Source organism: Vicia villosa, linkage group LG4, assembly GCF_029867415.1.
Source record: "Vicia villosa cultivar HV-30 ecotype Madison, WI linkage group LG4, Vvil1.0, whole genome shotgun sequence".
NCBI lineage: Eukaryota > Viridiplantae > Streptophyta > Magnoliopsida > Fabales > Fabaceae > Vicia > Vicia villosa.
The window spans coordinates 141,647,010-141,664,601 of record NC_081183.1 but is presented as its reverse complement, the minus strand read 5'-3'; the positions used below and the strand labels follow the sequence as shown (position 1 = coordinate 141,664,601).

General features: G+C 26.7%; 1 protein-coding gene across 1 annotated transcript; it reads left to right on the top strand.

Annotated features, from left to right (window-relative positions):
* The first annotated feature begins 8,933 nt into the window (after positions 1-8,933).
* LOC131599804 (alpha-glucosidase-like) lies at positions 8,934-12,102 on the top strand. The gene is made up of 5 exons (XM_058872056.1): positions 8,934-9,142; positions 9,245-9,957; positions 10,065-10,295; positions 10,409-11,055; positions 11,144-12,102. The coding sequence occupies exons 1-5, from the start codon at positions 8,940-8,942 to the stop codon at positions 12,014-12,016; spliced, it is 2,667 nt and encodes an 888-aa protein (XP_058728039.1). The 5' UTR covers positions 8,934-8,939; the 3' UTR covers positions 12,017-12,102.
* The last annotated feature ends 5,490 nt before the right edge of the window (positions 12,103-17,592 follow it).

Below are 17,592 nucleotides of genomic sequence, written 5' to 3'. Positions count from 1 at the left end.
CTTTTGGCTTGGAGATAGAACTTTGCTCCAACCTTTGGTTGGTCCCACAACAATGCTTCTCTTGGGAATTTTTGAGGGAGTACTCCCAATCATAACTGTAGAATTTTTTATTTACATCTTCCTTTTCACTTGTTTCTGTGGCTACTTCATGCCCATGTTCAAGAACATTTAACTCTGTATCTTTTTCATATGTTAGAACATTTGGTGCATCATCAGGAGTAACTTTACCCCTAGAAATATATGAAAGCAAGCTATGAATGCTTCTGTCCACAGTAATGTCTCTATGGCTAGATTGTTTATCATTTTTCACCATGTCAGCATTTTTAAGACTGCCCTTATGAGATGTGTCAACATTTTTAGCCATGTTAGGGTTTTTAGCATTTATAGTATTCGTTTCAGGATCAACATTCATGCCTACAGATGTATCACATGAGGATGTCTTTTCAATAATAACAAATAGGTTAGAAGATATACTTACTCGTGAGTGAGTCTTTCTTCCAACTAGAGTCTTTGTTCTACTTCTCTTCGGAGTATCACCATGGATGATTGTAAGAGGAACGTAATTTGTTATAACATTTGACAAATCTTCTGAATCCCTTGTAGAATGATGATCAGAGGAGGACATATACATAGAGTTTGTGTTTTTCATACTCTCTTCATAATTAAGGATCAAGTTTAGTCTTGAAAAATTTCTTAAGAGTGAGTGAAGTGACATTTGGGTTGAGAAATGAATAAGCAAGAGTTTTGAATAGTGCAGTAGGTGATGGGATTTAAATGACTTGTAAATTTGGAAATATCAAAGCTTTGTAATGATGTTTTTAAATTTTCATACGCCAATAAATAGGGAAGAGAAAAACTATCTGTTGCATGACTTGACCATACTAATTGCCATTTTTTTGCAACGTAAATACCAACTTTACCTATTTGCTTTTCAAGTTTATTTATCACCATGACCTTGATAAAAAATTTGGCAAGATTTTTCCATGTCATAGCATCAGGGCCATCTCAAATAATTTGGAGGCCCTGTTCTAATTTTAAAATCTGACACCTAATAAATATTTGGAGGCCCTATACTAATAATAATAATAATAATAGGATACTTTATGAGTTAGATATATTAATTTGACTCATCAATGGAAATAATTAGGAGAAAATTGAAAGTATGTGCTAATTGAAAACACTCAAAAACTACTTTCTATCTTAAGGCAATATCAAGATTTATTTTCATGTCTCGAACACTTTTACTAAATAAGAAATTTGAAAAAATATGTTGGCTTTAGGGAAGATTTCCTTGCTAGTGAAATTTTTAAGGTTAAAAATCTATAATAAGGTTAAAATCTAAAATCGTACCACTAAAATCTTACAAAATTATTTCAAAAACAACAAACTCTAGTATATATATATATATATATATATATATATATATATATATATATATATATATATATATATATATATATATATATATATATTAGTAACTTAACTTAGATTGTTCAAAAATATTTTAAACTTAATAATTTTATTTTCTATTTAATTAGGATGACTTAATTAAAAATAATATTAATTTTACTAACTTTTTAATATATTATTACAAAATAAATGTTAACAATATATCTTTCTACAATAAAAAGAAAAATAATAGATCAAGTAAAAAATAATAACGTATTTTATTTCATCCAAAAAAAATTGATAATAAATTAATTTACTATATGATAAAATTTTAAACATTTAATTTTGACATATAAATAATATTTAAATTTTATTTAATACATGAAATAAAATTATGAAGATGAAAAAATTTATTTTGTATTTAAAAGTTGTTTATAAAAATAAAATTATATAAATTGTTTTCTATAAAAAATAAAATATGATTAATAAACAAAATTATATCAAGTGGTTTCAAAAGGAAATAAAACTTTGGCTCATAAATGAAATACTAAAAATTAGGCGAAAACAAAAAGTCTAAATGAGTAGTAGCATTTAGTTAATACCCAGGATGCAAATGACATGAGCAGTAATATTTCGTTAATGAATAAAATACAAAAATATGGGGAAAAACATCAGCCAGCAAGAGTCGAAGCCAGGATGCAAGGATCATAGGAGTCTCATTGCTCCGCTGGGCCACTAACAATACTTATTAACTATCTGCGACATGTTTATATATGTATTTTAAGTTTATAATTTTGAAGCCCAAAAAACTAAAATCGAGGCCCCAATTTTTCGGAGGCCCTGTGCGACAGCCCAGCTTGCACGGGCCCAAAACCGGCCCTGCATAGCATCTTAACTAGACACTGCTTTCTCCTTTGTCAGATAGTAGATAAAATGATAGGGACTGCAACTTTGTTTTGTAATGTCATATTGAGTAGGAATTTTACTATATTAGTGCTACTAAAATGATCACATTCCAATGTCATGACATCCCTTTTGACATTGTAATTTTTAAAGAAATTTCCTTCAACTTGAATTACGCAAGTGTTGGAATTTCTTGTGGTTTCCATATATTGCAATTTCCATCAGTTATAGCCATAGTACACATCTTTTCTTGTTGAAGTCTTGTAAGAGATATGAGCAATGAGACAAGTTTTCTTAATTTTAGAATTTAACTTTCTACTAATTTTATTTGCTTGTTTAGGATATCCATACAACTTGTAGCAGAAGGGTATTATGTGACCATATTTTTTACAATGGTAACATTTCAGGAGCTATGCTTTTGTTCTTTTTCTCAGACTTGTCACTAATAGTCAATTCAAAAATTTGAAGTGAGTCAACAAGTTCATCAACCCTCATAGTGCTGAGGTCATGAGCTTCTTCAATGGTTGTCAGGTTCATGTCAAATTTCCTAGGTAGAGACCTAAAAATCTTTCTTACAAACTTTTCTTATGACATCTTTTCTCCCAAGGCACTAGATGCATTTGCTATTTCAAGAATCTTCATATTATATTCCTGGATAGTCTCATCATTATTCATCTTCAGATTTTCAAATTTAGAAGTGAGAAGCTGAAGTCTAGACATCTTCAATTTAGATGTACCTTCATGAGTTGTTATGAGGATTTCCCAGGCATCCTTGGCTACAATACATGTATTGATCACCCTGAAAACATTCGTGTCTACTCCATTGAATAGAGCATTTAAAGCCTTGTAATTTCTAAGAGCTAATTTATCATCCTCATCAGACCAATCTTCTCCAGGTTTTAAGGACACGTTCCCTTGTTTGTCCTTTTCAACAGGATGCTTCCATCATTTCAAAACAACATTCCAAGCCTTATCGTCTATGGATTTCAGAAAAGCATCCATTCTGACCTTCCACCAGTCATAATTTGAACCATCTAACAAAGGTGGTTTATTTTTGTATCTTCCTTCCTTATCCATAGTGCCAAAAAATATTCTCTATGTAGCTCACCCAATAAACATAACAGAGTGCCTGCTCGGACGCCAATTGAAATTCTGGCACTTACAATACAGATGTCAAAACTGATACAATTCAAGAAAAATGTTATAACATATGTTGACTGACAGAACAGGTACATCAAAACTGTAATAAATTAAAGAATGATAAATAACATAGATAATTGTCAACCCAGTTCAATGCAACGTCACCTACCCTGGGAGCTACCAAGCCAGGAAAGAAATCTACTATAATATTAGTAGTTTAAAGCCTAAACAATCCCAGTTTATAATTTATCACTTAATCATTACTTATATGCAATTTCTACCTATGAACCTCCTAGATATGAGAACCCCATCTGACTTTCCACTATCACCTCAATGATAAAAACATTTACAATCCCAACAATAATACCAAAGAACCAAATAGAAGATTACACTTCCAATAAACAATACTTAGTCAAGAACCTTAACTAAGAATAAGACTTGGTCTTGCTTAAAAGCTTCAACCAAGAATAATAACTTGATATATAATCTAGTAACAATCAGTCAAACTCAATGCATCAAAATATACATTAGTGACATACAAAGAAAAACACAAATAACTCGAACTCCTCTCAAAACCTAAACCCTTATTTTGCATCCATTCTTTTTGTTGTGAATGCTTGCTATACTAGGTTTAACAAGTCCTTATTTATAGACTTCTGCAGTATGGGCTTGGACTCTTGAATCAAATTCAATCTTCTCCTTTTTCAATTAGCTGCAAGATATTTACACAAAATAGGAACAATTCAAATAAAATTAAATCCAAGTTTCTAAAAAAGTATCAAAGATCCTTCTTATGAAACTAAATCAAATATGCATTGTCTTTAAAATATCCTTGATTAATTGTGCCTGTATGAGCACTAGAACCTTCCAGAATCTCATAATTTTCAATCAAATCTTCAATGATTTAAAACCAGTCTGAACTGTCATGATGTTTTGGTATAGCATGTCACAACATCTGGTAGAACATCTGTCAAAGCTCATGACAGCAGAACGTGTCATGGTAGTTGGTCAAGATGTTACAACATCAGATAAGAACCATGTTTTAGCAAAATTAATGTCAACCACAAAATCACGAATCTAACACTAATGATAACATTTACTGAAATAATGCATGAATGACTGAACAATGACACAAAGGATTCAATGAATGAATAGGTTGGGGTAAAATTAGGGTATGACAGTTGTCCCTATTTAAATATCTTTAACCGAAGAATATGGGGGATGTCATTCTTCAAATTATCATGGTGGAAGACTGTTAAATACAAAAAAACAGACCCAAATTTTGTTCCTTTGATGAAATGATATGTTATGTTATGAGTTTATGGAGAGTTCTCTTGCTGGGGATATGAAAGGTTTATACTAACCAAAGGGTTAATACTATAATTTCAACAACTATATTAGATGATCAAACTTAATCGCCTCTAACTGAAGGTTGACCTCTAGGGAACACAAAATTCTCAAGGGAATAAACACATAGGAGACTCGCTTCGAGGACACAATTAGTTAATGGGAGAAAATGTAACATCCCACATTCTCCTGTTCTAATTGATGCATATGTTAGGATATTAATCAAATAATTATTGTGATATATTAAAGGTACTTGTAACACCCTCATTTCTTAATCATGCTCTAAGTCCTTAATGAGTGTTTTATCATTGAGATTAATTGGATTAGTAAAACCTATTTTCCATACTTGGATAAGGATGACATGCTAGTAATTAGGTCTTAAGTGGCAAGGGTTAAAAAATGTATAGAGCGAAATATGAAAAGTGTGTGAACTTTTTTCGTCTTGGCTTAGTCCTTCGGGAATGGTAAACGGGCCTCTGGTATATTTCACTCGTGGTCGGTCCAAAACACCATCAATAAAATTTATTGCACTAAGAATTCCCGTTGTCTGAGTTCGACAACAACATCAGTTGTGAAGAGAGAGAATATTTATATGATTTTTAAAATAATATTTTTTATGAATTTTAAAAGAAAATTAATTGATTTGGTTAAAAAAAATTAATTGATTGAAAAAATTAATTAAATAGAATATTTTTCTTAAAATGAGTTAAAAGTAAATTTATTTTTGTAAAATTTTAAAAATAAAATATGTATCATCAAACTTATAAAAGAGATGGATTTGATAAATCCATTAAATCTTCTTAATTAAAGTTGTTAAGTCATTCAGTATATTTTGGAACCAAAATTAGGGTTATTTGAGTAATTTCATTATTACTTATTTATTTTAGTAATTTATCATATTAATTAATTAATTAATTAATTAATTTTATATTATTTAAAATAACTAATTTTTTCTCCCACTAACTTAATAATTTCTCATATTAATTTTTAATTGTTTAATAAAATTAACTTTTCTTCCAATAAGTAATAATTTATTTTTAATTTTATATTATTTAAAATAACTAATATTTCTCCAACTAACTTAATAATTTCTCATATTTATTTTTAATTGTTTAATAAAATTAAATTTTCTTCCACTAAGTAATAATTTATTTTTAATTTTATATTATTTAAAATAATTAATTTTTCCCACTAACTTAATAATTTCTCATATTTATTTTTAATTGTTTAATAAAGAAGCGTCGCCAAAACAAGCATGTAACTATACTATTAGATATTTAACCTAAGTCTTTATGTATTTCACAAAACTTTTAGATATTTTAGTTTTGGTTGATACTAATTATTTAAAGGGGTCATGCTAACGAGTGCCTCAGGGGCACTGGTTAAACATTCTAAATAAAGAAAATATTCAAGGTTCAATATATTGAATACACAGAATATTCTTTAAAAAAGTTAAACATTTATGTTTTCAATGCATTGAATACATATATTTTAGGTAAAAATATATCTTTTTACTTTATTAAATGATGCTTAACTTACTTTTTTAATCTCTTAACCAGTGTCCCGGGGGCACTCGTTAGCATTACCCTTATTTAAATAATATAATTTGTTATCTAAAATGTGAAGTTGATTGAAATGGAGTTTATGAGTTTTAATTTTTAACTTCGATCTCATACTAAATTATCTTCATACTAAATTATGATTCTAGAAGTTCTTTCCATCTAAATTTTCCGCCAAAATTTTTAATAAATAATTAAGTAATTAATTAAATAAAAAATTAAATATCATTAATTATTAATTATTAATTATTATTATTATTATTGTTGTTATTATCATTAATTATCATTAATTATTATCAATTTAAAAAATGGTTGAAAAAATTGGACTCTAAATTACTCCTACTCACTCCACTCATAAATAACTGCACAATTTCTTTAATGAAATCCATTTTAATCTCATTGATATCATTCTCCATTATACTCCATTTGAATCTCACCCATGTATCTTCGTGTATAAGTTATTCATATTTCATCTCAATGACAATTTTTTATTTTCTCATGTCACTCAATCTTACACTTAACTATCTTATTATGCTATTTAATCTCAACTACAATATTTTACTTTTTATGCCATTGGTAAATGTCTTACGTACTTTGATATTACAAGATGCATTTAATTTTAATAATTTAGACTAATATGAAATTTTATTTATTTTATAATTCTACATCTTTTTGTTTTAATAATACTTTTATTTTATAAATGATTTCTTAAACAAAAATATGACACCAAAATGAAGGATAATTTTTTAATTTCATAAATTATAATTAATTTATTATTTATTTTATTTAATTATCTCCATAAATGATTTTTCACTTGATTCTTATTTGTTTTATTTATCTTATATATTAAAGTTGTTAAGTCTCTTATTTTCTAATCTAAATTTTTTTAAATTTATATAAAAAAGATAAATGATTAATTAATTAATTAAAATTAAATAAACTATAATAATCCATTAAGACAAATAGAAAGAAACCGCGCACACATGAAAAATAAGGACTTTTGAATTTCCTAATTCTAAATTTTTTAAAATTTATATAAAAAAGATAAATGATTAATAAATTAATTAAAACTAAATAAATTATCATAATCCATTAAGACAAATAGAAAAAAACCGCGTACACATGACAATAAATACTTTCTATTGCTTCCACTTTTAATTAATAAGATTATAAATTATTTATAAATTTTATTAAAAATTGTATATAATAACTATTCAAAACTTATCCGTGCGCACGGGTGTAGGTCTCATAATTTTTATGAAACTGATGAATGGGATCAAATCCATTAAATAATTTTTTTTATGTAACTGATAACTTAAATGGATTAGTTATTGGATTGACTGACTGAATAAATATTTTTGCAATGGATTTTATTGCCACCTAATTATTCTTTTCTTATAGTATAAAAGATTTTTTATCCTCTTTTCCTGAAACACATCAAAAATTCAAAACTAAACATAAAAAATACATTGTTTCTTCCCCTAGTGGAAAACAACGCGCTAAAAAAATGGTTGAAGATAAACTCCGACAGAACATATCATTAATGAAATTGATTGCACTAATAGTAGCTAGTGTCCCAAATCGACAGCCACATAAGTTGTGTATTTATATGATTTAAAAATAAAATTATTTAAGAAAGAAAAAATTTTAAATAGTTTTTTTTGTGAATTTAAAAATTAAAAATATCTACTTGTAAAAAAAATTAATTAAATAAAATAAATTCTTCTTAAGATTAGTTAGAAATTTCAAAAATATATAAGATTTTAAAAATAATATATAATTTATTGAATTTATAAAATAAGAGACTATATCAATCTATATGGTAAGAATTGGTTAAAAAGATGAAATAAACTTTATCCATTAAATAATTTTTTTATATAAGGAATATCCATTAAAAGTAATTTTTATGTAACTGATGAATTAAATAAAATGTTTATTGGGTTAACTAAATAAATATTGTCTTTAATGGATTTTATTGCAATCTCATTATTCCTTACTTATAAAAGAAAATTTTCTATCCTCTTTTCCTCAAATACATTAAAACTAAACATAAAAAAAAAAAAAAATTCATTCCGTAATTGAAATAAATGATAAATGATATATTAAAAGTGGTTCAAAAGAAAGTCCAACAAAAGAATACCATTAATGAAATTGAGTATATGAAATCAACAACCACGTCAGATGTGATAAAAAAATATTTTTTTTATTTTTAAAATAAAATTTTGTAAAAGATAAGAAATTTAAAAATAATTTTTTACAAATTTGAAAATAAAAAAGAATAATATATAAAAATATTAATTAAATAAAATAATTTATTCTAAATTAGAGAGATGGTATCCATCCATATGGTTAGAGAGATGGTATCCATCCATATGGTTAGAATTGGTCAAAGCTAAAATGAACTTAATTCGTCAAATAATCTTTTTCATATAAGGAATATTCATTAAAAGTAATTTTTATATAACTGATGAATTAAAATAAAATATTTATTGGATTAACGAAATAAATATTGTCTTAATGAATTTTAATGCCATCTCATCATTGTTTGCTTATATAAAGATTTTCTATCCTCTATTCCTCAAACACATCAAAACAACCAAAATGGTTAGAATTCAAACCTTTACTTTATGTTTCATTTTCTGCATAGTCATATTTCAAAGTGTAGCTGATGAACAGGTTGGTTATGGGTACACAATCACAAATGTAACCAACACGACAGCAAATTCTTTGAGTGCTACTCTTAAACTCATCAATTCCTCCTCAGTTTTTGGAACAGACATTCAACTCCTCAACCTCACTGTCAGGTAACCAATCATAATTTACTGTTATTTTCATGTCCCAACAAATATAATTATATGATTATGTCCATCTTTCTAACTTTTTTTTTTTTTAATTCTGCATTGCAGTTTTGAGACCAAGGATAGATTAAGAGTAAGAATCATTGATTCAAATAATAAAAGATGGGAAATTCCACAAGAAGTGATTCCTAGAGAATCATCATCTTCTTCTTTTTCTCTATCTCATCATATTCTAGCCGAAGATCAAAACTCAACACACACACTTACACATCCAGATTCAGACCTTATCTTCACACTCAACAACACTAGTCCATTTGGATTCACCATCACTCGCAAATCCTCGAATGACACACTCTTCAACACTTCACCACAAGACCCTTCAAACTCGGAACAGTTTCTGGTGTTTAAAGATCAATACTTGCAGCTTTCTACCTCTCTACCTTCAGACAGATCTTCTCTGTTTGGTTTTGGAGAGCACACTAAGAGTACCTTTAAGTTGCAAGCAGGCAATAATTTCACTTTCTGGAATGCAGATATTCCTAGTTCCAGTGTTAATGTTAACCTTTATGGCTCTCATCCATTTTATTTGGACGTGAGAAAGGGTTCATCGGACGGAAAAGTGAAAAACGGAACCACGCATGGTGTTTTGTTTCTTAATAGTAATGGAATGGATGTTGCTTATAATGGTGATCGTCTTACTTATAAGGCGATTGGTGGTGTTTTTGATTTCTATTTCTTTGCTGGCTCTTCTCCTGAATTGGTTTTGGATCAGTACACTCAACTCATTGGTAGGCCTGCTCCTATGCCTTATTGGTCTTTTGGTAAGTTAGTTCAACATGGTTTCATTCCTTTTTTGTCCTTCTACTCATGCTGATTCGTTATATCAAACTTCTATGCTAATCCACATTATTGTTAACTCTTTGTGAAGGTTTTCATCAGTGTCGATATGGCTACAAGGATGTAAATGATATCACTGAGGTGGTACAGAACTATTCAAAATCTGGTATACCTCTTGAAGTTATGTGGACAGATATTGATTACATGGATAAATATAAAATTTTCACACTCGATCCTGTTAATTATCCGCTCGATAAGATGAAGGCTTTCGTTGATACTCTTCACAAAAATGGTCAAAAATATGTGCCTATTATAGATCCAGGTACTTTATTCTAACACCATAAAACATCTTTGAAACTAAACTTACTCTACTCAATGTTGTAGACTACAGCTATAGTGGCATATGTAATTGATTTGAGACAATTTTGTACACAGGTATTGGTATAAATGACACATATGATACCTATAATAGAGGCTTGAAAGCTGATATCTACATAAAGAGAAATGGAACCAATTATCAAGGTCAAGTTTGGCCTGGACAAGTTTTCTTTCCTGATTTTCTTAATCCTAACAGCCAAGGCTTTTGGGAGGAAGAAATTAAACTGTTTAGAGAAAAGCTCCCTTTTGATGGTCTTTGGCTTGACATGAATGAGTTAGCTAATTTCATGACTTCTCCTAGCTTCGAAAATTCTACTCTTGACAACCCTCCCTACAAAATTAACAGTAACGGAGGTCAAAGACCGATTAACGATAGAACAGTGCCAGCAACAGCCATCCATTATGGTAATGTCACTGAGTATGATGCTCACAATTTGTACGGACTTTTGAATTCCAAAACAACAAACAAGGCCTTGGTAAATGTAACTGGTAAAAGGCCGTTCATTTTGACGAGGTCAACTTTTATAAGCTCTGGCAGGTATACAGCTCATTGGACAGGAGATAATGCTGCTAACTGGAATGATTTAGCATACTCAATTCCAACAATATTGAACTTTGGAATCTTTGGAGTTCCAATGGTTGGTGCAGATATATGTGGCTTCCAAGGTAACACAAATGAAGAACTTTGTCAGCGCTGGATCCAGGTAACAAGCATTCATCATCCACAAAATTTGCTAGTATCCGTAAATTTACCATAAGGTTTAATATTACTTTTTATTTTTCTTGATGTAGTTGGGGGCATTTTACCCCTTTGCAAGAGATCATTCAGATAAAAACTCCAACAGGCAAGAGCTTTACCTATGGGAATCAGTTACAGCATCTGCTAAAAAAGTGCTCGGCCTTCGTTATCGCCTTCTTCCGTATTTCTACACACTGATGTACGAATCAAGTAAAAACGGGACACCAATTGCGCGGCCGCTATTCTTTTCATTCCCCGAGGATTCTGCAACGTATGAAATAAATTCACAGTTTCTACTAGGCAAAGGAGTTCTAGTCTCACCTGTACTACAATCCGGTGCAACGACCGTTGATGCATACTTTCCCAAAGGAAATTGGTTTGATCTCTTTAACTTGTCAAACTCAGTGAATGCTGAATCCGGAAAAACTGTCAAACTTGATGCACCATCTGATCACATAAATGTGCATGTTGGAGAAGGTAACATTTTGGCCTTACAAGGGGAAGCAATGACAACGGAAGCGGCGCGAAACACCTCATTCCAGCTTGTGGTTGTTTTCAATGGAACTGGAAACAGTTATGGACATGTTTATTTGGATGATGGCGAGGCGGTTGATCTAGAAGCGAAAGAGCAATGGACATTTGTTAGATTTTATGGTGAATGGAATGATACTAGTGTTTCTGTTAGATCTAATGTGACTAACGGAAAATTTGCTTTGGATAAAAAATGGATCATAGAAAAGGTTACTTTCTTGGGAGTGCCTAAGAATAAGAGTGTGGTGAGAGTTGTGAATAATGGAAAGATTTCAATGAGGGAGAGAGTTTTGGAGACAGATGTTAATAACTCATCTGAGTTTGTTATTGTAGATCTTACAAATTTGAAACAACTTATAGGTGAGGAATTTAAGCTTGATACTGCAAGAAAGTAGAAGGGAACTTTAGTAGTGTAATATTCTAGTGTAATTTCTTTATTAGAAAATAAAATATTGAATAATATGAGTATTTTTTATGCCTATATTGTTTTCTGTTAGTTAGTTAAATGAACCAACCTGCATCATTGATAAATTTTAATTCATAAAATATGATTTGAAGTGCAAACTGTGTAACCAGTAGAAATTCTAAACCTATAGTAAATATGTTATATTTACAATAATTTTTAATAAAATCTTAATAATTATTTTTATCACAATTCAATAATTATTTTTATCACAATTCAATAAGTTATAATATGGCAATAAAAAACGTATTAAAAGAAAATCAATTATTAAATAGAAGTTGAAAAAAAGATTTTTATAAATAAACTTAAAGTTTTTTTTATAATATTTATAATTTTTCAACTTTAAAAAGAATTAAACTAAATCGTTTGATATATATCTATGAAAATATTTTATTTAATATATATATAGATGAAATAATCTAAAAAAAGTGAAAAAATAATAGAATATGAACAAAAATCAGTATTTTCACTAATATTTTATCTTCACTAATATTTATTATCAATAAAAATATGAACAAAAATCAGTATTTTCACTAATATTTATTATTAATAAAATATGAACAAAATTCAGTATTTTCACTAATATTTTATTTTCACTAATATTTATTATTAATAAAATTAAAAATTATGTTATTTTAAATATAATACATTTTTAAGCACTATATTATCTTTTATAAATACTATAATGTGTTTCTAAATACAATATATATCTAAATTATATAAAATAAATATTCAAGTATTATTTTATATAATTTAGATATATATTATATTTAGAAACACATTATAGTATTTATAAAAGATAATATAGTACTTAAAATGTATTGTGTTTAAAATAACATATTTTTTAATTTTATTAATAATAATTATTATGGAGTTTTTATTTAATTATTTTAAATAAAAAATCCCATTTAGGGTCCGGTTGCCCGAAGCCCATATTAAATAGGGTCTTTTTGTCCCCGCACTGAAAAGTCCAGGGCCGACCCGTTTAGGGCCGGGTAGCCCATTTTGACAGCTCTAGTTGTACAAGATGAAACTATTAACCACCTTTTCTTTGGTTGCTTGGAATTGAAGGATGTTTTGGCTAAAGTGTTGAATTGGATAAGGATACAACATGACGCGATGGAATGAAAAGATTAACTCAATTGGATCTTACAACATTATAAAGGTAAAGGTTGGAGGGAAAGCCTGATGAAGCTTGCATTTACAAAGACCATATACGAGATTTAGAAATATCGTAATGATATTTGTTTTGGGCATAGTGTGAATAATATGAATATAGATAAAAAATCATTGAGTTGATTGTTTATAGAGGGTAGACTAATAATTTTCTTAGACCACATATAGCTATTTTAATGTTGCCTTAAACGGTAGGTTTTATCTTTTGATATATTTGAGGGCTGGATCCTAGCGATCCCCTTGTATTACCTGTTTTTTGAATTAATATAATCCCTTGATTAAAAAAATGGATACAAATTAAAATAAAGGACTACTATAATACTAAATGATATGAAATATGTTAACAAAATTAAATGAGTATTTTTTTATAAATATTTAAAAATATGTGAAGATTATGTTTGCATGTGAATGAATAATATATTCTTTTTGAATTCGATAAAATAAAATAAAATGGAAGATTTATGAAAATGTATGTTGGAATGAAGAATTAAAAAATAATTTACAATAATGTGATAGTATAAATTGTATTCATTGAGATTCGAAAATATATAATTATGTACGAGTAAATGTTTCGAAAAATTATTATAAAGTTACTTTCAACTGCTTTAATAAAAACTCTTTAAATTATATTTTTATTCATAAAATAAAAGTCAGTTTTTTATAAGGAATTTTTCTAAATATTGTTTGGCCCTACTTCTCCTTTAAAGTAGAATATAAGTCAACAAAAAGTTAGGCCAAACAGTAAGATTGTTGAAACAATTTCAATTTAATCATCATTTATTTAAAATAATTAAATAAACAAAGTAACCCATCTATTCTATTATCTATCTATAAAAATCATATATCTATTAAAAACCAAGTTTATCCTCACTTATTCAATTCACATTTTAATTGAATTAGAGGACACCATTGTCTTTTTATACAAATGTTATCACCATATTGTTTTAGCATTTAATGCTGCTGAGTTGTCACACCCACCCTTCTTGTTACATTTTTATATTATTTTTTAATTTTGATTTATTTATTTATTTTCTTTGATTTGAATTTGAATGCATTTAATAATTCTATCCCTAATAATGTTCAATGATTTATTTATTTATTTTCTTTGATTTGAATTTGAATGCACTTAATATTTCACCCTAATAACGTTGTTGTTTGTTATATTTTATTTTATATATATTGTTTGTTCAATTTATTTATTGTTTAAATTTTGAATTGAATGCATATTATTGAATAAAAAAATTTCAAAAAAATAACTTCGACACAACCTAATATTAATATTGGACTTTCCAAAAAAAATAAATTAAAAATTCATACTAAATACTTGATTGTTTTTATAAAAAAAAAACTAAATAGCTTCAACACAATCTATTAGAGTTTTACTATATAGCATAACTAGGAAAGGACCCGTGCGTTCGCACGGGTCATACAAAGTCGATATAAATAATAAATAAATATATTACAATTGTTAATAAATATATATAAAAGATACGCAAATTAAAATGAAAAAACATTTGAAATTATAATTGTCATATAAATATTAATTTAATCTACTTAGAGTTATATACTTTAGTAAAAAAATAAATAATAATTAAGTAGTCATTTATCCGTGCGTTCGCATGCATCATACAATATCGTTATAAATCTATCATGATTAGTCATCTACCCGTGCGTTCGCACGGATAGCACAATGTTATAAATAATAAACAAATATAAGAAATTATGTATTCATCAATCATAATTGTCTCATGTTAAATTTAATTTTATAAGAAGTTTCGGCCCGTCGAAAATGTATGTTTTTCATAAAAAAATTGATGTATTTACAATCATAATTTTATCATGTTTTTTTTATAAAAAAACAAATATTTGTAGCAATTTCTTTAGTATAAATGTTAACATTTTATCATAAAAAATTACTAACAATTTTTTATAATTGAAATTTTTAATATCCTTTATTATACTTTAATAGTATCTTTAATTATAATTAATATATAAAAAATTCATTATAAAAATGTTTAAATATTACATTACTGAATAAATTAATTTCTTATGTTTTTTAAATATTCCTTAATGATTTATTATTCTTGTATTTTATTTTATAAAGTTATTTGTTAATTAAATTTTGATTTTGAATTATAAATAAATTAAAATAAACCTTTGAAAAAATCAAAACTTTAAATATATGGATTAAAAAATACATCAAATCTTCGAATGTAAATTTTAGAACACAAATATTGGAATGAAGTTTCATTCTCCTAATTTTTTTTATAGATATAATGACAACATGAGTATAGAAATTTGATATATGGATTAAAAAATCTGAATGGTTTAAATGAACTTGAAAAAAAAATTCAGGAGTCAATTTAATTGTTATCGTATACATTTTATTCTCACAATCATATATAAAACTCATGAGCAAATAATTTCATAATAAAAAATATATAAAAGAAACCAATAATAATATTTAATCAATATCTCACACATTTATTTCAATTGTTAAGAGACTATAAAACCTAGATAATTAAATACTTTATATTTCACACGTTCGCACATCGCACAATGTGTATTTATTTTTTGTTTGAAATTATTAGCTTTTTGTTTTTGTATTTGAATGTGGAGTTTAGGAATAAAGAAACATACAATTATATATTTAACTTTATAATATTAATTATAACACGATTATTATAATTAGTATTTATTGTAATTAATCCATTATAGTTAAAGAATTTGAATAAATATTTTATGTTGAACATTTTATTCTATTTTTTTTTTTGAAATGTTATCGCGTATCACAACTTGTTAATAATTATGAACATACTAATTTGTACCGTTTAATTTGCGGATTTATGCAGATCGAGTTAAACGGACGGGTCGGTTTGCATACTTAGCTCTAATTATTATTCAAGTTAAATTAAAATAATAAAATAATTTTTAAAATTAAATATTATTATTATAGTTAGCATTTATCATAATTAATCCATTATAATTAGAGAAGTAGAATAAATATTTTGTGTTGCGTTATAGACAAATTTCTCCTATTTTTTAATTGCTACTTAGAAAACGTTAATAATTGCAGATAAATAAAGCTAAATTCGGTTAATTTACGGATTTATGTGGATTAAGTTAAACAGGGCGGTTTAGCCCACATACTCAACTCAAATTATATTTAGAGAAACTTTTTATATGAAATAAAATAAACAAAGAAATAGTTTTATTTAATGGGAAGAAAAACAAAGAGTTAAACATTGTATGAAGAGTTTATTACCACCCTAGTGACACATGCACGCTATAGGTCATCATTACTATGGTATGGATAGCCATAGTTACTATAGATAATGGTTGGGTGGAATAACTTACAATGAAAAAGGAAAAATTTATTGCAACCTATTTTCTTATGCAATTTAATTTCATCATTATTACCCTGAGCATGAATTGGACAATTAAAAAGCGAAAGATATTAACAAATTAGACTACAAAAAGAGGTATTTTGAGATAATAAAGTGGGCAAAATATCATGACAGTAAATATGCAATAATTAATTCGTTATCTGATAAAAAATAATAATATTGTTAATAACAAATTAATGGATCAAATTATGAGATTATTTCAAATTATGTGAATAACAAAATTATTTTAGAATTAAGAATACGGTTTTAAAATATGCAATATGCTCTCTTAATATACACAAACATAAACTTTTTTATATATTTATACATTGTCTTAAATCGATCTATGTTAAATGGTTTTAAACCGAAATACATACAAATATGAAGATTTATTATTGATCATTTGATTTTTTTCATTTTTAAAACTAAATTGTCACAAAAACATAGAACATTTATTATTATTTAATATGATTTTACATATTTTTAATGATTCAAATGATACGATTTTATAATCTTAAAAATGTTACCGTCAAAATAAATTATTTCTATCCTTGGTGAATACTTTTGATTTTTTAATTCTTTAAAATCATGGTTCAAAAATGCTATAGCTTTGTAGCCAAGAAAAAAACTATAGCATTAATATTGTTTTAATACAATATATTATCATTAATTTAAAAATAAATACTATTTTAAATATTACACTTAATTTTAATTTGTGAAAATTCTTTAAAATTATTTTTTAAAATTGAATCTCTTTAGTTTTAGAATTATATATGTATGTATAATTATAAAAAATTAATTTATTTAAATTTAATTTTTTTTAAAATAAGATTAAAAAAATCATCTATCATATAAACACAATTCATATGTCTGTATTATAATGTTTTTGAACAAACCATTAGATATCATATAATCACTTGCATATTCTTCCATACCCATTTGATTT